Here is a 21,320-nt window from a genome sequence, read left to right as displayed (position 1 = left end):
GTTCTCTATTAAATGTCAAGGACTTAAATTCTCTCAATTTAGAATATTAAACTATTTTAGCTGCATTACTGCATCTTTGTAGATTCCATAAATCATAACTGAGTGGCACATAGTAAATACTCAGCTAAGGACTGCTGGGTCTGTAAACACAAAGCCCATCTCCTCCCAAAGTGAATCAGTAATCAATCAGCGGTTCTTGTCACAGAACGTTAGAAACCTCAGCACAACTACTAACATCCATCAGAGCCGACACTCAAAATGAAAACCCATTTTCCACCTTGGTCTTCTCCCCTACCAGTAGTCTGGGGGCATGCAGGAATTGTGATGATCTAATTTTAAAGGCAGTTTTTAATTTTAAAGTACTTAGATAAACAACAAGGTCCTAATGTACAGCACAGGGAACTATATTCAATATCCTGTGATAAACCATAATGGAAAAGAATATAAAAAAAGAATGTATATGTATGTATAACTGAGTCACTTTGCTGTACAACAGAGATTGGCACATTATAAATCAACTATACTTCAATTAAAAAAAATTCTAAAAGTACTTAGTGGTAATTTAGGACAGAAAAGATAGAATAGCACTATTTATATACAAGTTATTTGTCACTTAAAATTTATCCAATATTTCTTCAAGAAAAAAAAATATCGAGTTAACTGGGAAAATGCAGTTGTATTTGTATTAAGTTTTTTCTTTGTACAAACAAGCAAATGTAGTGACCTTTCTCACTTCTGTTGTCAAGTATCCTGGTGTCTGTACACTTCCTATAGTTGCTGTCTGGAGCTCTTTTAAGGATAAGAGTTGAACAAATCCAAATGGGGACTTGTCCTGACCTTGAGGGTTTGTTATTCCCATGGCCTAATGTAAAAATTTTGATGTTCTGGAATGATGGATTCAGATGCCTATTCTGATCACCTTTTAATCAAAAGATGGCATAAGAGACCAGGGCCACTACTTGGCAACCAGCCATTCATTCTTGGCAATTAAAATGCTTCCCTTCCCATACTGACCGATATGATTTTTACTTTTCTTTCATTTTTATTGCTCACGAGAACAGAAGAGCTACATCTTTTCCACGGGCTATTGGACAAAAAGTTTCTCAGCCATTTTCAACTGTGTTTTCAAAATGTCAGACGTGGCAGTCTTAAAAGCGTGATCCTCCGGAACACATGCTGAGATTGTTCTGCCCTATCGTGTAGGCTGTTAAAGTTCTTGGCATGGGGATATAGATGAACTTGTAGTGTTCCCGTTGGTTTTGTCTGGGTCATGGACAATACTGACCAAAGACCTGGTACACAGAGATAGGATAGAACATGTCGTGTAGCTTATGTTCTAAACTAGTGGTTCTCAAGCTTTATGTGTATACGAATCACCAGGGGATCTTGTGAAACTGCACGTCCTGACTTGGTAGGTCTGCGGTGGGCCCAAGATTCTGCAGTTCTGACAAGCTCCCATGGGATGCTAATATTGCTGGTCTGGGGATCATGCTTTGACGCCAAGTTTGTTTACTCCTCTTATTTAAACCTCCCAACTTTTTTTGTTTTAATAAATTTATTTATTTTATTTTATTTTATTTTATTTGCTGTGTTGGGTCTTCATTGCTGCAAGTGGGCTTTCTCTAGTGGCGGCGAGCAAGGGCTACTCTTCGTTGCTGTGCGCGGGCTTCTCATTGTGGTGGCTTCTCTTGTTGCGGAGCACAGGCTGTAGGCACGTGGACTTCAGTAGTTGCGGCGCACAGGCTCAGTAGTTGTGTCTCACGGGCTCTAGAGCGCAGGCTCAGTAGTTGTGGCGTACGGGCTTAGTTGCTCTGCAGCATGTGGGATATTCCTGGACCAGGGCTCGAACCCGTGTCCCCTGCATTGGCAGGCGGATTCTTAACCACTGTGCCACCAGGGAAGCCCGTCCCAACTGGTTTTGTTTTCACTCCAACAGGTTACAAAAACTTCAGGCTTGAGGCCAATGGAACCAAGAGATATCAAAGCTGTTCAAGAACTAACCAACAGTTACCTGAAGCAGTTTCATCTAGCCCCGGTGATGGATGAAGAGGAAGTAGCCCACTGGTTCCTCCCCCAGGAGCACATCATTGACACTTTTGTAGTGGAGGTAAAGAGAAGGTGATAAGATAGTACAGAGAAGTATGAGAACACTGTGCAACTGAGTCCATTTTCCAGAAGGATCATAGAGTGTCCATTCCCTTCCTGCCCACATGACCCAGTGCTTCTGAACCAGCTTCCTGCTCACCCTTTCAGAACCAGCTGTTCTTACAGCTTCCATTCCTGGCAGAAGAGCACACTTTTACTACTTAATCATGGGGAATCAGGGTTCTGATCTGCTCTGTTGTTGTCTGTGTGACTAATTGCTTTTCTTAGTTTTGAAAAGGCCAGTTTGGATGATCTCATCTGAGAAGGATGTGTCCCAAAGTTTAATATTGTTTTGCTTTTGCAAAACTGGTTGGAACTGAACTGCCTTTGTTCAAGATGGCATAATTCAACCACTTCACTCAACCCTTGTCTTCTTGATTTGTAAAAGGTTTTTTTTGGTTTTTTGTTTGTTTGTTTTTTGGCCATGCTGTGCAGCTTGCAGGATCTTAGTTCCCCAACCAGGGATAGAACCTGGGTCCCTGGAAGTGAGAGTACCAGGTCTTAAACACTGGACCACCAGGGAATTCCCTGTCAAAGTTTTATATAGCCTGAATACTGATACTTTGTATTGTGGTCCATTTCTGGGTTCTCTATTCTGTTCCATTGATCTCTGTGTCTGTTTCCTCACCAATACCACATTGTCTTAATTACTGTAATTGTATAGTAAGCCTTGATACCAGGTAGAGTGATTCCTCCCACTTTATTCTTCTTTGTCAAGATTATTTTAGCTAATCTAGTTCCTTTGCCTTTGCATATAAATTTTAGAATAAGCTTGTCGTTATCTACAAAAGACCTTGCTGGGATTTTGATAAGAATTACATTAACTCTGTAGATTAATTTAGGTAGAATTAACAAGTCTTCCAATCCATGAACATGGTATGTCTCCATTTATTTAGGTCTTCTAAAATTTATTTTGTCAGCATTCTGTAATTTTCAGCATCCAGATCCTGTATATATTTTTTAAAGTGTTTACCTAAATACTTCATTTCCTTGGAGTGATTATAAATGGTATTATGTTTTTAATTTTGGTTTCCACATGTTTATTTTTAGTATGTAGAAATGTAATTGGTTTTTCTTTGTTGCTCTTGTATCCTGCAGGCTTGCTGAAATCACTTATTAGTTCCAGGAATTTACTTGGAGATTTCTTGGGATTTCCACATAGACAATTGTGTCATCTACAAATAGGGTCAGTTTTATTTCTTCCCTTCCCATGTGTATGCCTTTTCTTCCTTTCTCTTGCCTTATTGCAGGGGCTAGATATTCCAGTACTTTATTGAATAAGAGTGGTAAAGGTCAACATCCTTGCCTTGTTCCTGTTATTAGGGGAAAAGCATTCAGTCTTACCCCATGAATCTTATTCCATGATGTTAGCTGTAGGTTTTTCATGGAAGCGCCTTACTGATTTGAGAAAATTCCCAACTTGTTGAGAGTTCTTATTATAAATGGGTGTTGGATTTTGCCCAGTGCCTTTTCTGCTTCAATTCATACAATCATGATTTTTCTTCTTCATTTATTGATTTTCATTTATTGATTTTCAAATGTTTGACCACCCTTGCATACCTAGAAAAATTATCCACTTGGTTATGGTATATAATTTTTATACATTGTTGGATTTGGGGTGCTGATATTTTGTTGAGTATTTGCTGAGTTCATGAGAGATATTGGTCTGCAGTTTCTTTTTTTGTACTGTCTTTGTTTGGTTTTGGTATCAAGATACTACTGGCCTCATAAGATGAGTTGGGAAGTATGACCTCCTCTTCTGTTTTCTAGAAGAAATTATATAGAATTGGTGTTAATTCCTTAAATGTTTGCTAGAATTCTCCAGTTGAAACCATCTGACCTTAGAGAATTCTTTTGTGTTGAAATAATGAATTCACTTTCTTTTATGATTATAGGACTGTTCATCTTGTTTGAGTTTTAATACAGTTTAGAAGAATTGGTCTGCTTCTTCTAAATTGTCAAATTTGTAAGAGTAAAGTTGTTCATAGTATTCCCTTTTAATGGCTACAGAATCTGTAGTCATAGCCCTTATTTAATTCTGGTAGTTCTGTCAGTTAATGAGAGGGGTGTGGAAGTCCCCAACTATAACTCTGGATTTGTCTTTTTCCCGTTCAGTTCTGTCAGTTTTTCTTGATGTCTCTGGAGGGTCTTGTTTGGTACTTATACATGTTGGACCTGCATGAGTTTCTAGTGGATTGATCATTTTATCATCATGTAATACCCCTCTTTGTCTTCAGTAGTTCTCTTTGCTCTGAAGTCTACTTCCTTGTATATTAATACAGGCAGACCTCGTTTTATTGCATGTCGCTTTATTGTACTAAGCAGATACTGCATTTTTTACAAATCGAAAGTTTGTGGTAACCCTGCGTCCAGCAAGTCTGTTGGTGCCATTTTTTCCAACAGCGTTTGCTCACTTTGTTTCTCTGTGTCACATTTTGGTAATTCTTGCAATATTTCAAACTTTTTCATTATGGTTAGATTTGTTATGGTGATCTTTGATGTTACTACTTCTAGTCGCTGAAAGTTCAGATGACGGTTAGCATTTTTTAGCAATAAAGTGTTTTTAAATTAAGATATGTACATTGTTTTCTAGGCATAATGCTATTGCATACTTAACAGACTACAGTATAGTGTGAACAAAAGTTTCATATAAACTGGGGAAACAAAAAAATTCATGTGACTCGCTTTATTGCAATATTCGCTTTATTGAGGGGTCTGGAACCAAACCCACAGCATCTCTGAGGTATATGTGTATAGCCACTTCTACTTTTTTAAAATTCATGTTTGCATGGTATATCTGTTTCAGTCCCTTTACTTTCAACCCATCTATGTCATTGAATTTGAAGTGAATTTCTTGTAAACAGTATATATTTAGGCCATATTTCCTTATCCACTCTGCCAGAATCTTTTGATTGGTGTTTTTTGGCCATTTACATTTGATGATTATTGATATGTTAGAGCTTATCTTCTATATTATAATACATGTTTTCTGTTTGTTTCTTCTGGTTTCTGTCCCTCTGTTTCTGTTTCCTTGCCTTCCTGTTCCTTGAACATTTTTGGATGTCTTGATTTATTTATAGTGCATTTGAGTATATCTGTGTAGGTCTCATGGTGGTTGCTCTGGGTATTACAGTATACAGATGTGACTTATCACAGTCTTCTGGTATCCATGTTGTACCACTTCAAGTGACTTTACTTCTCTTTACTTTTTCATCATTTTTTTCACATCTTTATTAGAGTAAAATTGCTTTACAATGTTGTGTTAGTTTCTGCTGTACAGTCTCATTGTTTAAATATCACTGTCTTGAGTATCAGATGGTGTCATAATTTTTGTTTCAATCATCGTGTCATTTATAAAACTCATGAGAAGAAGCATAGCTCAAAGTATGTACCCAGATTTCTGTTCCTTCTTCCTTCCTTCCTTTCTGATGCTCCATGATGCTTTCTTTTATGATTTCCTTTCTATTTGAAGGATGTACTTCATCCAGTCTTAAAGGTATGTCTGCTAGCAGCAAATTCTTTTAGTTTTCATTTGTCTGAGAATGTCCTTATTTCCCCTTCTTTCCTGAAGAAAGTTTTGCCAGATACAGAATTCATGGTGGACGGTTCTTTTCTTTCAGCTCTTGTGCCACTTGCTTCTGGCCTCTGTGGTTTCAGGTGAGCAGTCTGCTGTCATTTGAATTAGTATTTCCCCATAGGTAATGTGTTGTTTCTCTGTGGCTACTTTCAAGATCTCTCTCTGTCTTTAGTTTTTGGAAATTTCATTATGATGTGTCTTGGTGTGGATTTCTTTGGGTTTATCCTGTTAGAGTTCACATGGCTTCTTGAATCTACTATGTCCGTTTTGCCAGATTTGGGAAGTTTTCAGCCATTGTCTCTTTCAGCCCCACATTTTCTTCTTTCCCTCTGGGACTCCAATGATATGAATGGTGAAACTTTTGTTACTGCCCCACAGATCCCTGAGGCTTAATTCTTTTTTTTTTTTTTCATTCTGTTTTCTCTCTTGTTTCAGATTGGGTAAATTCACGTTCAGTGATTCTATCCTCTGTCATCTCCACTCTACTGTTGAGCCCATCCAGTGATTTTTTTTTTTCCTCTAATTTCTGCTGTGGTGTTTTTCAAGTTGAAAATCCTTAATAAAGCTGAAAATTTAGGTCTTTAAGTCATCTCTCACTTTTGCTTAACATCTTTAATTTCATAATGTTTGAAAAAAAGGTTTAATGAATCAGAAGCACTCAAAAACCAGATAATACATCCTCTGGAATTTTCTGCTAAAACAAATATTAGCAATGGCATATGTGGTCTAGCCTCCGCAGCTGTATACTTCAAATATATCATGGTTTGAATTATATGCAGACTTGCATAGGTCACTGCAGGTAATAGAAACAATGCAAACAATATTGGCTAATTTCTTGTATTGAAAGTGTACCAGTGATGACAAAACAAACACCATCTTTTGCATCCCTTTTGATTTTTGATAGCTTCAGATTTTCTCAGTTATTCACACACATATATTTTGGTGCAGTACCAGTGCCTTTTTACAAGCTTCTAAAAAACTAGCTTCCAAATCCTATCCAACTTCACTTTAAGCTGATACAATTCCTGCCTTGTGCCAAGAAGATTATTATACAGTATCCTTTAGTTGGAAAAGGTAGCCTTCTAATCCTTGGTGCTCTTATTCCTGCAAAAACAATGAATTTACTTTTATCACTGTCCCATAAGTCTAGAGAGACTCATTAGTCAACCAGAGAGCGTTCCTTTTAGAACATTCTGCTTCGTAAGAACTTGATGCCAGTTGCTGACGAGCACTTAGGCTGAGGCACAGCTCCACGCTCTTCCTTGGCCTCTGCCCAGCATATGGTAAGGGGCTCCACATCAGACCTGGAGAGCGGAGCATGAGCTGTTGCTTTTCATTCTAACGGAAAGCTGTGTTGCAAGTCAGAGATCAAGACGTGAGCTGAGATGCCTGGATGAAACTTGTTCAAGGAGATGTTTACCTGACATTGCCTTTGTTCTTTAGAACTCCAGTGGTAAACTAACTGACTTCCTGAGCTTCTACACGCTCCCCTCCACAGTCATGCATCACCCCGCCCACAAGAGCCTCAAAGCCGCCTACTCCTTCTACAATATCCACACAGAGACGCCGCTGCTGGACCTCATGAACGACGCGCTCATCATCGCCAAGCTGGTATGCAGCTCACTCCTTGTCATCCCGTGTGTGTCTCCAAATACGTATATTGGAATATATAAAACATCTTGTATTTTCTTCCACACGGTGGGGGGATTTGTTTGAGATACTTCTTACTGTTGACAGTCAAAGGAAGAATTTTGATAAGAGGTTTTTTTTTTAAATTTAATGGCTATTTTCATCATTAATTCTGTTGTAACTTAACCAAAAAGACATTTTGTACAAATTAGAAACTTGTAACCCTTATATAAAGATACACGAAATTCATAATATAAGGAATATAAGAAAACTAACGTGATCCCATGATATGATACAGGCATACCTTGGAGATATTGTGGGTTTGGTTCCAGATGGTTCCAGATCACTGCAGTAAAGCAAGCGTCGCAATAAAGCGAGAGCCACACGAGTGTTTTGGCTCCCAGTGCATATAAAAGTTATCTTTACACTATAGTGTAGTCTGTTAAGTGTGCACTAGCATATTTAAACAATGTACAGACCTTAATTTAAAATACTTTATTGCTAAAAAAAAAATGCTAACCATCATCTGAGCCTTCAGCGAGTTGTAGTCATATCAGAGATCACAGATCACCAGAACAAATGTAATAATGAAAAAGTTTGAAATATTACAAGAATTACCAAAGTGGAACACAGAGACACGAAGTGAGCAAATGCTATTGGAAAAATGACTCTGATAGACTTGCTCGATGCAAGGTTGCCATAGACCTTCAATTTGTAAAAAACCCAGAATCTGTGAAACTCAATAAAACAAGGTCTGTCTGTATGGGGAAAATATGAGTGTATTGCAGTGAATAATTGGCAACAGTAGGTTTTCTGATTCAAATAAATAGTCTGTGAATTTTAAAGTTAAAGAAATTTAATTTTAACTATTGGAGTTATTATTATTAAAAGGATTTGAAATGAAAAGAATTAAATTCAAAATGTTCCTTACAATATTTGCATTATTTTTCTATTTCCTCAGTGTGGTAGTAAGGATAATTGTTAAATTCTTGCTACAAATAAACATTTTTCTTTAAAAAGAAATTGAAATCAGCTGATGGGGACATTTTGATGTAATTGCTGAGTGAGAAGATAAATATTGTTCACGAGAAATTGGGAGCAACCCTTCAAAAGTGTCTTCCTTGTAGTCTTCTAGTATTTGATCATTGGAAACATTTTTTTTAATCTATTATAAGTGGATCCCCAAATCAGCATTCTTCTTTGCTTCTTTGATCTTGTAGCTCATTTTCAACTACCTCCCCAAAAAGGCCAGTAATAAGTTATTTAAGGTAAAACCCCTGAGAAATAGAAATGTAGGTGCTTCATCTATATCACATTTTGCATAGTATTATCTAAGCTTTTTTTTAAATTCTGTTTTTACTATTGAAATGTTACTAAATTTATTTCCCATTATCAGCCCAAGACAGATACACGATTTAAAGTCTTTACAGCTTTGATTTCTTGGCGTAGGTTCAGGTAAGTCAGAACGTAGAAAGGCCAGTAACTAACAGTTCCGGTGATAGAGCCATCTAGGCAGCTGTTTGCTTCAAAAACAGGGACAAGGGCTTCCCTGGTGGTGCAGTGGTTGAGAGTCCGCCTGCCGATGCGGGGGACACGGGTTTGTGCCCGGGTCCGGGAAGATCCCACATGCCGCGGAGCGGCTGGGCCCGTGAGCCATGGCCGCTGAGCCTGCGCGTCCGGAGCCTGTGCTCCGCAATGGGAGAGGCCACAACAGTGAGAGGCCCACACACCGCAAAAAAAAAAAAAAAAAGAGTAGCCCCCACTTGACCCAACTAGAGTAAAGCCTGCACACAGCAATGAAGACCCAACGCAGCCAAAAATAAAATAAATAAATAAAATAAATTAAAAAAAAAAACAGGGACAAAATATTTCCTGAAATTTTAATAGATTCTTTTTTGTCAGCCATCAGACTGCACTTTTCGATTCAGCATTTCTGGATAATCTTGCTAACTCCATCAGATTCACTGCTTGCTAGTTTAATAAGACAGTTTTGAACTGAATTCCTAACCCATACTATATATTGCAGACATTAAACCTTATAAATGCATTATCATTTCAAGCTATTAGTAGGGGAATGAAATGTTATACTGAAATACATAATATACAAAACACTCTAATCCTTTGAAACTTTAAAATTAAATTTTTTTTACATTGACAGAAAGGATTTGATGTATTCAATGCACTAGATTTGATGGAAAATAAGACATTCTTGGAAAAACTCAAGTTTGGCATAGGCGATGGCAATTTACAGTATTACTTGTACAACTGGAGGTGTCCAGGGACAGAGTCCGAAAAGGTAAGTGAAGTTGATAAACCTTTGTAAACTTGATAAATTTACCTAGAAAATCCCATATTTGCTTCTCTTCGGATTGTTGAGAGGTTTTTTCTTTAGTAGCTTTTTAAACATGTAGCTCTATTGTACTACATTATAATTTTTCTTGCTCACTTGTTTTTGCTATTCCGTTTCTTCCCTCCCTTTAGGTTGGACTCGTATTACAGTAGATGGATATTTCTATTTCTAGAACTCTGATGTCATCATTTGTTAATATCCTAGTTAATGATTCCCGGAACTGCCATTCCAAAGAATAAAAGCACAACCTAAGTGACATCGAAGTGTCAGTAACAGAAAAGATGGAAAAACATCGATTGGTGACCAATAGAACACATTTCTAGCTAGAATGTTAACATTCATCCTTTTTTTCGCTGTTGACCCATTTGTAGGAGGGATGGAGGGAGGATACAAAGAGCACATTCCTCTAATTTTCAACCTTCTGACTGTCTCTCAATGAAGAGAAGGTATTTGTCCCTCTCTAGAAAAATGGACGGCTTTTCTATGGATTGAACAGAAATCACAGAATCGTGTAGGAAAATCTTTGCCATTGTGTGGAGATAAACTGCTGCCTTTCTGTTTATTAAGTGAGGGTCTGTGGGTCCATGTAGCAGAATGAGGGAGCCATTTGGAAAGGGTTTACTTATGTCACTGCACATGATCTCATCGGGGACACCTATGGAGCCAGCATTTCTGTAACGCAGTGATGAGCGGTAGGTGTTAAAGTGAAGAGTGAGATAAAAATGTACTGGTTGACTATTTCTCTAGAAGCAAAGTTGCCAAATCAATAAACACACAAATGGGTACTTTGATCTTCAGCAGGTTCGTGGCTTGGTTCCAAAGCAAGGTTTGGGGCAAACATTGTGTTCTCTGAAGAGCACACAACCCTGACAAACTAGACTGTTCTGCTCCTGCAGAGACTCTCTTCTTCTCAGCAACAGCCAGGATACGTGAGGAAAAGAAAAATCAAAGCCCTCAAGTCAGAAGACATGCCCAGTGGCATTCATGAGTGCCATCAGGACACTGATAATTTGAATGTTTTTTATTACTTATGCAGAATTGCACATATTTCTTTATCCTGACTCTAATTTATCATGAAAGCTGTCGTGCTCTAGGAAGATGTCTTAATTGTAAATAAGTCTTGTGGTTTTGTTACTGATGGTGTTTTTATCTAGGATTTGAAAATCCAAGTTTCTCGGTGTACATAGATAATGTATATATCACCAATAGCCCAAGGGGAAAAAGATGCTGGACAAGGCCACCTAAAACGGCCTCGACTCAAATACCACAAAGTAGATACTTCTTCCTGCCTTTATGTACCAGTGCCTAGGCCGTTCAGTCCAGAAAAATCTAATTACCTTCGACAACAGGATGCCCCTCCTTCATGTTACAAGTAGTCAAAGGACACAATCGTACCTTATAAAAACCAGGCAGGAGCTAGCGCACTGTGGCCCACGAGCTAAACTCAGCACATCGCCTGTTTTTGTACAGCCCACGAGCTGAGAATGGTGTTTACATTTTTGAATGGTTGAGGAGGAAAAAAAAAAAGTTTTGTGACACATAAAAATTACAGGAAATTCAGATTTCAGCATCCATAAATAAAGTTTTATGGGAACAAGGCCTCATTCATTCATGTGTTGCCTGTACGTGGCAGGCAGGGTTGAGTTGTTCCGACAGAGGCTGTGGACCCAAAGGCCTAAACCTGGCCCTTTAGGGAAAAAGTTCTATTGCCTCTGATTTCCTCTAAAAATCAGAAAGCCTCTTTCTGCAGCTTCCCGTCATCCTGAAGGCCACCCCACAGCTGTGGCACCCTGGGACCTCCACTAGGGGGCATGCGTGGGCTCCGAAGTCGTCCTTAATTTAGGACACCACAGTTTTCCTTCTTGAAGACGCGAGGGAAGACTTCTCCTATAGGATGATTCAAACCCAATTGCGTTACCTTTTTTTTCCTAATGTGAGGAGGATGCCTGCAGAAGCAAAAGTGAACCAATTCACTGAAACACCAGAATTAAGTAAACAAGATTTTTAACATAATCCAGAGTCGAGGCTCCATTTGGGAATTACGTTCTACTCATTTTTATGGCAATCTTAACATGAAGTAGGTTTTCGAATAATTGCAGGATTGTCCCTCAGAAATTGTGTCACGGGCTCACCCCATGACAAAACTGTGGCATTGTTCCTCTCTTCACTTACATAATTGCAGTTAATAGAGTTCATGTTCTTTTACTCAGTAATTTTTAAATACAGTAATTTATAAATTATTAGCACATTTGCCACTTTATAATGCCTCTTTATAATTTACGCATGTTACCAATGAGCATTTTAAAGTAGAAAATCAGTACAGCTGCTTGTGTTTATAAAGTAGCCGTTAGAACTAAATTTCAGTGCAATACACAGTGTCTTACAGATTCAAAAAACCCACACCACCCCGTGTCCTTTGTCAGTAATGGAAATGCTCTGGTCCATGACGTACCCTTGCCCACACACCCCACCATTTTTTGGTCAAGATGGCATTCAGTAAATTTAAACAGAGGTGGCATAATCCACAGATCAACCAGAATTTAGGCTGAAAATAAACCTTGGCAAGCCAGTACCTTTCCCGTAAATTACAGAAAGCACCTTTTCCAAACACATGCTGTAAACAGCGGATGCTTTAACATAGAGCACCGATCCTGTTCCATATACTAACACGAGCGACCCGTCATGGCAGACCCACCTCTGAGCATCCAAGCTCCTCCACTTATTTTTTTATTCTCTTCCTGCTTTATTTCACCTAATTACCATCATACTTTGGATACATGCTAAAGTCCCAAGGAGGTAAGTTAACCGTGTAAAGGAGTGAATTCTTACCTAGTCAGAATACCTTATCTGGCAATTTTGATAGATGTTTAGCCTTTCTCCCAAGCCCACGCTTAGGCCTGCCTACAAAGAAAGGCAAACTGACAGTAAAAAATAATAATGTATTGTTTCTGAGGACATGTATTGCTTGGCATTTACCATCTTTCCTTTACAACTGATGGTGCACCTGCCATCCAGCTTCATCTCCCCCGCCAACTAGAACCGTGTCTGTGTGGCCTATTTGCCAAGTTCGGACAGAAAGATGTCCAGTGTTGCAGGATGCAGATGTCCTTGCTCACAAGCATCGTGCCAGCCTTTCAAAAAGGGAATTTATACAAGCATGGACATTAGTTTCAATAAATTTTGTTTTGATACTCATACTGCTGAACATTCTCTGCACTTAGTGTCCCTAAGCTTCAGCCTATCTGTGTTCTCCAGTCAAGAGAATCTTACACATTTGAAAGGAATGATACTGAACAGTGTCCCAAGAATATATGTAAAAGTCATTTTATTCGCGGCTTCTCTACGAGGTGGCGTTTTACAACTGTATGAAGTGACAGGTTTATACAACGTTACTTTGAAGCTGTTTTTTTACTTTTGGGTGGCTTCCTTATCTTATTGGGGTTTGGAATCAGTTTCTTTATTTTCAGGGGTTGTAACACTGCAGCCTGCTGACCCTCAGCAAGCTTTCTCTTGGATTTAGGGAGGTCTTCGAAGGAAGTGTCCAAAATCTCTTTGTCTTGGCTTTCCAAAGACTCCATCTCCGGGTTCTCCCTGGGGTCTTCAAGTGTGTCTCGGAGCCACGGCACGTCCAGACGGGGGACTATGGGGATGATGGCCCTCACTTCCTCTGCAAAGGCAGCGGTGTTTCTTTTGAACCCCAAGGCCAGGACGCACGTCAAGCCCATGGCGGGTGCGAGCCTCTCGCTGAGCCGGGGCACCTGGCAGGCAGGGACACCTCTGCTGGCGCTCAGCGGCACCAGGTGCGCGGTGACGATGGCCGGCTTGGCCGACTTGCACGCCAAGACCAAGAGCAGCTCGTTCCTCTCCAAGGCTCTGGTGACCTCGTTGATGCCGATGGCAAGCTGCTTTCTGACGTCGGCAGGGGTCCACCCTGATGCCTGGGGCTCACCTTCTGGCTTTTCCTCCTTCAGACCCTCACCAGTGTCCACATCCATGCTGCACGTGTCTCCGCGTTGTGTTTTCAAAGCGGGCTGCTTTCTCTTTCTCTTCCTGTCCTCAGTCTTCTGAAGCCCGAGAGATTTAATCCTGTCCTCCAGGGTCTGTAGTATGAAATGCATATCCTCCCTGTCCAGGGCACCCCAGCGGATGGTATACGGGTTATTCAATGATGTCTTCACAGGTAAAGGTCTGGTCTTCCGCACAGAGCCCCTCCCTGGTGCCTGGGGGGCTGCAGCCATTCTGAAGACCCTTCACAGAGGAGCAAAACGACAAAGGAAAACACGTGTTAACTAGACATGCACGCCTTAAGGATATCTTGGCTGTGCCCTTTCTGATTTTGGAAAGGCTAAAGCAAGCCTACTTATATACGACATATATACACGTACATATATATATGTGACCATACATCTAACTTCTCTTTTAAGTTTTCCCCATTTTTTCCTGTGATTCGGTCTTCATTCATATACATGCAATTTATGAATGTTTTGCGTTACTGTGATCATACTGAAATCTATTTCCTTTAAAATGTTCCATGTTGCTACTTGTTCATAATTATTTATCCTCTTCAGGACCTCTGGTATTAGTCTGATAGATTTGTCACCATTTTCTGTATTGCCCTCTACTTAGGCTTCCGTCCATCCATTCAGCAAATATTCACTGAGCACCTCCAACTCTTGAGTCACGGGTACCGGGTTTCAGCCTTGAACAAGTTCCCACCACCACCTCTGTGAGTCCCCGAGTCTGCCTGCCTCAGCACAGTCTCTAAGGGCCCTGGAAGCCTCTGCCATTCATAATTAACCAGCTGTGGTTGTTTTTAAGAACTGGGACCATAATGTATGCACATGACTAAAAATCCAAATGATACTTTCATTCTGTGCCCTTTGGTAAGTCTCCTTCCCTCCCTGGACCCTAAGTTTCTTGTCTGTCTTTCCTAAAACACGATACACAGATTCCCCCTTCCCCTGATAAGTCCAAGCTGGCCGTTCCTCTGGCTGACAATGTGATGAAATCTAGGGAAATATCGTAATGAAATTTAAAGATATTAATCCATTAAGGCAAAATAGTAACAGGGATCCTTGCTGGGGAAATGTTATAAACCACTGTTCAGAGGAGCATGTCCTGTTTGTCCTGCCCAGAGGCAACTGCATATTCCTCTTTCTTCCCTCAGTTTTCTTCCTGGGCTCAGCCGGGAACCACAGGGACCCAAGGTGCAGAATTGAAGGAAGTTAAACAAGCCAGCTCTGGAGAAGTCTGGTTTTGGAACTGTTCCTGTTTTCAGGTAACCAGATTTTCTCATTCCAGGTCATTCATCCCATGCACACCTGCTCCCCGCTCCCCCAAGCACCCCTGGCAGGATGAAAAAAAATGAAATCTCCTCCAATCAAACACCCTCCTAAGAGCCCGGCTGCTGCTGCTGAGAAGCGGGTGTCCCGTGGAGTGTGTCATAAGGCACGTTCTCCAAGAATTATTTGGTTCTCACCCGATTCCTGCGTGATGGCCCTGTGTGTGGAGGAGGAAACAGACTCAGGTTAAGTACCATGCCAGAGTCACAGCTGGTTTCCCAAATCCAAATTTTATGCTCTTTCAATCCTGGCTGCACCTAAAAAATAATCTGTGACTTTACAAAAGACAGAGATGGTTGGTCCGTACCCCAGGTCTGCTGAATTGGAATCCTGGGGAATACCGCAGGGCACCTGTACTTGTCAAAAGGCTGCCCAGCTTAATGTGATACAGAACCGGAATTGGGCACCATTGGTGTAGGACAGGGGGCCTTTCCACAGTGGAAAGGCCTGAGACAGGGTCTCCTGATCTCCACCGGCCTCAGACGTTCCTCCTACATCACCTTCTCACGGAAAACCAAAACTCAGCTCCCTGGGGTGTGAGCTCAGACCTCGTTCATGTCAGCGTTGCCCACTGCTAGAGACTCGGCGTCTGCCCCCTAAGCTGCTTCCTTCCGGTGCAGCCCACCCCCATCCCCATCATCCCCGTGCGAAGCAGGAGGCAGCTCATCCAAATCCAAGGAAGTGACTGGCAGAGGCTGGCACCAGGTTGAAGATGGTCAGGAAAAGGGCAATGAACGACCAAGGAGCAAATATGAGGCTCTATCGGAGCTCTGCCAGACCACAAACTGCAGTTCATGTGCCTCAGCATTCAAACAGGGAGTAAGTACTTACAGTCACGTGCTGCTCTGGGCATCAGCTCCTCCTGTCTTCAGAATCTAGGCGAGGGAGACAAGAGCCAAGTGGTTCAGATAAGTAGAGTCTCATGGGATATAATCCAAAACCGAAGTGGAACAAGTAACAGCTTTGGAGGAGAAAATTGGGAAGGCCTTGCTGAGGTGCCTTTGGAGGCCGCTGCTGCCCATGAGGTCAAGTGCACACTCACTGGAGTGACATCCAAGGGCCCCCATGTCACCATCAGCCTACCTCCTTACACCCCACCATGGAACCACATACTGTTTAATGAGGTCACCAGTTCCTCCCCTCCATGGCTTTACTCACATTCCCTCTGCCTGGGGAACTATTCCCACCCTCAGCCCTACCACCACCTTGCTTACTTGAACAAGTATTTGTGGATTATCCACAATGCACCAAGCCAGAAAGATGATGAATTAAAGCAAAAACAGCCACTGAACTCATTGGGCTTAGAATCTATGTGGGAGACTTACCCACAAGTAAAATATAAGATGGGATGCACATTAAGGTCAGGGACCTACAGGATCCTGAGCAGAGGCCTGACTCAGTTGAGGGGGTCAGGAAGGGCCTCCCGGAGGAAGTGACCCTTTTAACCCACATGTGACACCAAAGGGAGTACTATTCGGAAGAGCATCCCAGGGAACTGCATTAAAGGAAATGATGTCAGTGTCGCCGGGGCAGAGATGCTAGAGAGAGCGGAGAGAGCGGGAAAGGCGAGGAAGGACCAGACGGTGAATACACTTGCAAACCGTACAGTGGGAAGCGGTTGTAACGTTCAAAGCAGAGGAGTGGCGTGGCTGGAAAGGCGTCACAGAAAGATCTTTGGGGATTCGGCCCAGGAGGAGTCCTTTGCCACGACCGGAAGCAGCAAAGAGGCTCCAGAGTAGTCCTGGTAAATGACGGTGGCCTTAGCTAGAGTCGCCGCAGAGGGGATGGACGAAAATGCATGCTACTTGAAACAGTTAAGAGGTGCAATCCGCCCGACTCAGTGATGAACTCGGGGTAAAGCAGAAGAAGGACTCAGGGAGGACTCCGAGTTTCTGGATCTGGTAGCCGACCCCCGAGTTACTCTCTTCCTATGGTCTGCCGCCTCTCTATCGAGTGCCTACTTACTTCACTACTTAACACACGCGACTGGAGTCATTTCCTGGTCCGCCTCCACTTCTAGACCGCGGAGTACAGAAGGGCCAGGGTGGGGCTTTACCTATTTCTCGTACCCGACAGACGCTCAACTCCAGGCAGAGAGCGGAGCGTGAGCCGAGGCCGGGACGCAGGAAAACACGCCGGTACGGGCGGGGGCGGCCCCAGGGACGGGGAGCCTGGGAGACCTTGCGCGCACCCGGCCCAGTCCCAGGCTCGATCCCCACCAGCGGCCCCTCCGGATCTCAGACCCCAGCGCAGACCCCCACTCACGGTCGTCCCTGCGCCGGTTCCACGTGGGCCGCGCTGCGCGTACGCAGAGCCCACGCCTTCCCGGGCCCCGCCTTCCGACGCGGTGGGGCGGGGGAAGGGGAGGAGGAACGTTTCAGAGAACACGTTTCATTCTTCTGCATCGGGCCATTTCCAAACGGGAAAGTCGGCCCAGGGCGTCGCGACAGAGCGACGGAAGGTTTCTCTAAAAACCCTGAGTTTAGGAGCGGGTCGGAGGCTCTGAATAAGGCCCTCCAGCGGCAGTGCGCAGGCGCGTTGTGTGTCTCGCGAGACTTCAGGTTGCCTGGTAACCGGCCACCTGCTTTTCCGGTTGCCCTGACTGGGGAGCATTGTACCGCGGTTAGACTCCGGAACCTGGCGGTGCCGCCTGACGCCGCTCTCTTCTAACCCAATTTCTACCTTTCAGTGCCTGGCAGTCTGAGCCCCTCACTTTTCTGCTTTTGGCTTGCCTAAGGGACGCAAAATTCTGACCCAGTTCCCCCATCACCGAGCCTCTGCCTAATCCCCGGCACCGTGGAAATCAAGATAAATGGAGGATGGGGAGGTGGATTGAGGAAACCACGTGTTTACAGGCACCAATGTAGGAGATCTTGAGCCCCGGAAAGAGGAGAATAAAGGTTATCTTGAGTTGCGACAGCGGTTCAGAAAACTCCACCAGATGTCTGCTGTGGCTACTCCAGCCAATGGAGACTTTAATGATTACGAATGGAGTCGCTGGGAAGTCATGGGCAATTGTAAGTCAGCTGAAGAACACTTTCAAGGTCAGGGGTCTGAATCTGTTGATTTACCCTTGTCGAGAACCAAGACCGAAATCTTAGGTTGCTTCTGACCCAGTGAGCTTCCTCTCTCCCTACCCCCTTTCTTTTCCCTTTCCAGTCTAACTTAGCACTTTTATTCCTCTTCTAAATATCTTCCTCCTTTTCTCAATCTCTTCTTCACTGCTCGTTTTGTTTCCCATTCTTTGGTCTAGTTTCTGTGTTTTCAGTTTTCATCAGCGACATAGTACCCGACTGGCCGTAAACAAAACGGAAAGCTATGCGTGTGGTCAGAGTATTACAGGTTAGACGGGGTAAAGAGCAATGGTTTTTTAAATCACCATTAGAAAAATGAAAAAGAATGAATTTACGAGTTTGAGTGTAACAACAGGCTTTTGTTTCATAAAATGAATAGTGAGAAATCGTCATGATGAGTTGCAAACATGCAGTTCTAAACTAGTCTCAGATCACAAACAGTTTTGGGCAGCCCGACCTCGTTGCCCAACAGAATTCCTCTGTTCTTGAAATGTCACTGACTGTCCTGATTCATCTCTGCCCTGTTTCTATCATGTCTGTCGCCTTATTCATTAGAAACAAGATGGGCGTTTTGGGCATTGGAAGGCAAGAAACTCGTGTCTTGTGATTTTTTAATAAATACTTAAAATTTTGGGGCTTCCTTTGTGGCACAGTGGTTAAGAATCTGCCTGCCAATGCACGGGACATGGGTTTGAGCCCTGGTCTGGGAATATCCCACGTGCCATGGAGCAACTACGCCCGTGTGCCACAACTACTGAGCCTGCACTCTAGAGCCCGCGAGCCACAACTACTGAGCCCGCATGCTGCAACTACTGAGCCCGCATGCTGCAACTACTGAAGCTTGCATGGCTAGGGCCCATAGTCTGCAACAAGAGAAGCTACCGCAATGAGAAGCCCGCGCACCGCAACAAAGAGTAGTCCCCACTCATTGCAATTAGAGAAAGCCCACGTGCAGCAACGAAGACCCAACACAGCCAAAAATTAAAAATAAATAAATTTATTTTAAAAAATACTTAAAATTTTTGGTGGGGACTAGCCTTTATACTACCACTGATAAAGGCTGTAACCCTAGATCCTAAGGCAGATCAAGTGAAGAAAAGGTCTATTTATAAAGATTCAGACAGTAGGTCCAACCACAGTGTTACCTGTGTTAGGTAATAGCTTAGACTTCATAGATCACTCAACCCTTGAAACTATTAAACCCGTGAAAGAGTTTCAGCACCCCCAGAATAATGTTTTAAACTTTAAGGCCAATTACTCCCAAATCGATACAGTTTTGAAAGTAATAACTCTGGCTTTTGTTGTGGTAAATTGCTAATTATGGTTATCTTTGTTAGATTTAAATTGAATTAGATTAACCTTGGACCCAGTAATTTTTTGGCTTCTTATGTGGTCAGTGCAAACAGTTATACTTAATGGTGGCAAAGCTGAGATTAAAATGTTAAATGTAAGAGTCAACTGCAAAGTCATTATTTTTTTTTCAAAGTAATGAAAACATAGTACTTCATCTCCTGTAAAATTATAGGCTAATGACTTAGTCCTACAGAGTGCCTCTCAAACATTCAATGAACCCATGCTGATTTAAGAAATGATAAAGTATCATTTCAAAGATAAATAATGAACGTAAATCACATTTTAAGTAATACCACCAAATATAAGGTTTTAAAGCTCAGTAGAAATTTTTGGATAAAAAGATGAGAAATTATTCAATCAAAGTGGAAGGTAATTATAATTTTAAAAGAATGAACTATTTGTGAATCTTATGTTTTAAAAGTAATCTGATAAGTATTTTAAAATCTAAAAAAATAATAATAAAGTCTTCTCAGATCTAGCTTTTAAGCTGTAAGACAAATAGAAACACGTGTCTGATTGAAATGCTAGAGTAATGGGAAAAAAATATGTCTACGTTTTTGTACCCCTAAGGTTTCAGACTTGTAGCCTGAGCATCTTCTCTGCTTATATTTGCTCTATGAAAATTCGCAGCCACTACACTCATGGCTCTGGAGCAAGACCAGCTAAGGTCGAGATCTTAAGTTCATCACTAACTAGTCACATGACCCTAAAGCAAACTAATTAACCCTGTCTATGAAGTGATAAAAATAGTACCTGTTGTGAGGATTAGAAGAAATAATCTACTCAAAATGCTTAGTACAGTGCCTGGCACATACAAACTGCTTAGTAAACGGAATTGATTAATCTAGTGACAATCTGAATTAGGAATTAGGTTAATAAAAATTAAGCCTCGGGCTTCCCTGGTGGCGCAGTGGTTGAGCGTCCGCCTGTCGATGCAGGGGACGCGGATTCGTGCCCCGGTCCGGAAAGATCCCATATGCCGCGGAGCGGCTGGGCCCGTGAGCCATGGCCGCTGAGCCTGTGTGTCCAGAGCCTGTGCTCCGCAACGGGAGAGGCCACGACAGTGAGAGGGCCGCGTACCGGAAAAAAAAAAAAAAATTGAGCCTCTATGATTTTAGTGCTTCTGTTCTATTTTAAGACTAATCAATATAATTTCCACAAAAATTTTGCTAAAATGAATGACTACATTTCAAAGGAGATTTCTCTCCCGTTTGTATCACACAAACATTGCAACAAAAAAGTAAAAAGAAAAATAATTGTCCCATGACCCAATTACTTCAAAACACATTTCCTTTCAGTGTTTCCTTATAATTTGTTTCACATTTAAATGTGCACTTACATTGTTAAATAATATAGATTAAATTTTGTGTTGTCATTTTCTTTCCATATAACATTTTTTCCCCATATTTCCCAAGCATAGTCTTCAAGTTATCACTTTAACTCATATTTGGTATCCTATTCTAATCAGTTTACTTTTTAATAGTAGCTGTTACCGTTATTTTACCGTGTAGAACCTCAACTTGATCTTTGAATATAAAACGTTATTTTTATATTCATTCTAGAATTGGACTGTGGTTAGATTTATATGCTTGCCATGATGTAAGAATGATTTAAGAGACTTGGTGATAAGTTATGTCATTAGCCACAATGTTTTGATGAAAGAAAGTTAGCAACAAGAAAGTTTGTCAATAGAAGAATATAAGAGAATTGAGCACCAGATTCTTCTTTCCCTCTGTGGCATCCTAATCTTTGCTCTGTGTGTGTGTATTAGAGTTCTCCAGAGAAGCAGAACCAGTAGGAGACAACAGACGTGAATTATGGAGCCTGAGATGTGCCACAATCTGCTGTCT

General features: G+C 41.7%; 2 protein-coding genes across 5 annotated transcripts in view; one reads left to right on the top strand and one right to left on the bottom strand.

Annotated features, from left to right (window-relative positions):
* NMT2 (N-myristoyltransferase 2) overlaps positions 1-12,735 on the top strand; it is a 57,303-nt gene extending 44,568 nt beyond the window's left edge. The window contains exons 9-12 of one of the 2 annotated variants that reach the window (XM_082845726.1): positions 1,937-2,107; positions 7,166-7,333; positions 9,510-9,647; positions 9,833-12,735. In XM_082845726.1, coding sequence (XP_082701852.1) covers positions 1,937-2,107; positions 7,166-7,333; positions 9,510-9,647; positions 9,833-9,853 — 498 coding nt within the window. In that variant the 3' untranslated portion in view covers positions 9,854-12,735. Of the gene's footprint in view, positions 1-1,936; positions 2,108-7,165; positions 7,334-9,509; positions 9,648-9,832 lie in introns of those variants that run through there. The other variant, XM_082845727.1, reaches the window with a different exon arrangement.
* Positions 12,736-12,994: 259 nt separating this feature from the next.
* On the bottom strand, positions 12,995-17,447 carry RPP38 (ribonuclease P/MRP subunit p38). 3 transcript variants are annotated; one of them, XM_082845743.1, is made up of 3 exons: positions 17,309-17,447; positions 15,875-15,918; positions 12,995-13,949 (listed from the first exon to the last, which is right to left on the bottom strand). In XM_082845743.1, the coding sequence occupies exon 3, from the start codon at positions 13,937-13,939 to the stop codon at positions 13,091-13,093; it is 849 nt and encodes a 282-aa protein (XP_082701869.1). In that variant the 5' UTR covers positions 13,940-13,949; positions 15,875-15,918; positions 17,309-17,447; the 3' UTR covers positions 12,995-13,090. The 3 variants fall into 3 exon arrangements, with proteins under 3 accessions (XP_082701869.1, XP_082701870.1, XP_082701871.1); XM_082845744.1 differs by lacking the exon at positions 17,309-17,447 and adding an exon at positions 17,100-17,223; XM_082845745.1 differs by lacking the exon at positions 17,309-17,447 and having other exon boundaries at positions 15,875-16,134.
* Positions 17,448-21,320: the final 3,873 nt, after the last annotated feature.

The sequence above is a fragment of the Leucopleurus acutus genome, assembly GCF_964270905.1.
Source record: "Leucopleurus acutus genome assembly, chromosome: 1".
Taxonomy (NCBI): Eukaryota; Metazoa; Chordata; class Mammalia; order Artiodactyla; family Delphinidae; genus Leucopleurus; species Leucopleurus acutus.
Note: the sequence above shows the minus strand (reverse complement) of the source record. Positions and strands in the feature narration are given on the sequence as shown.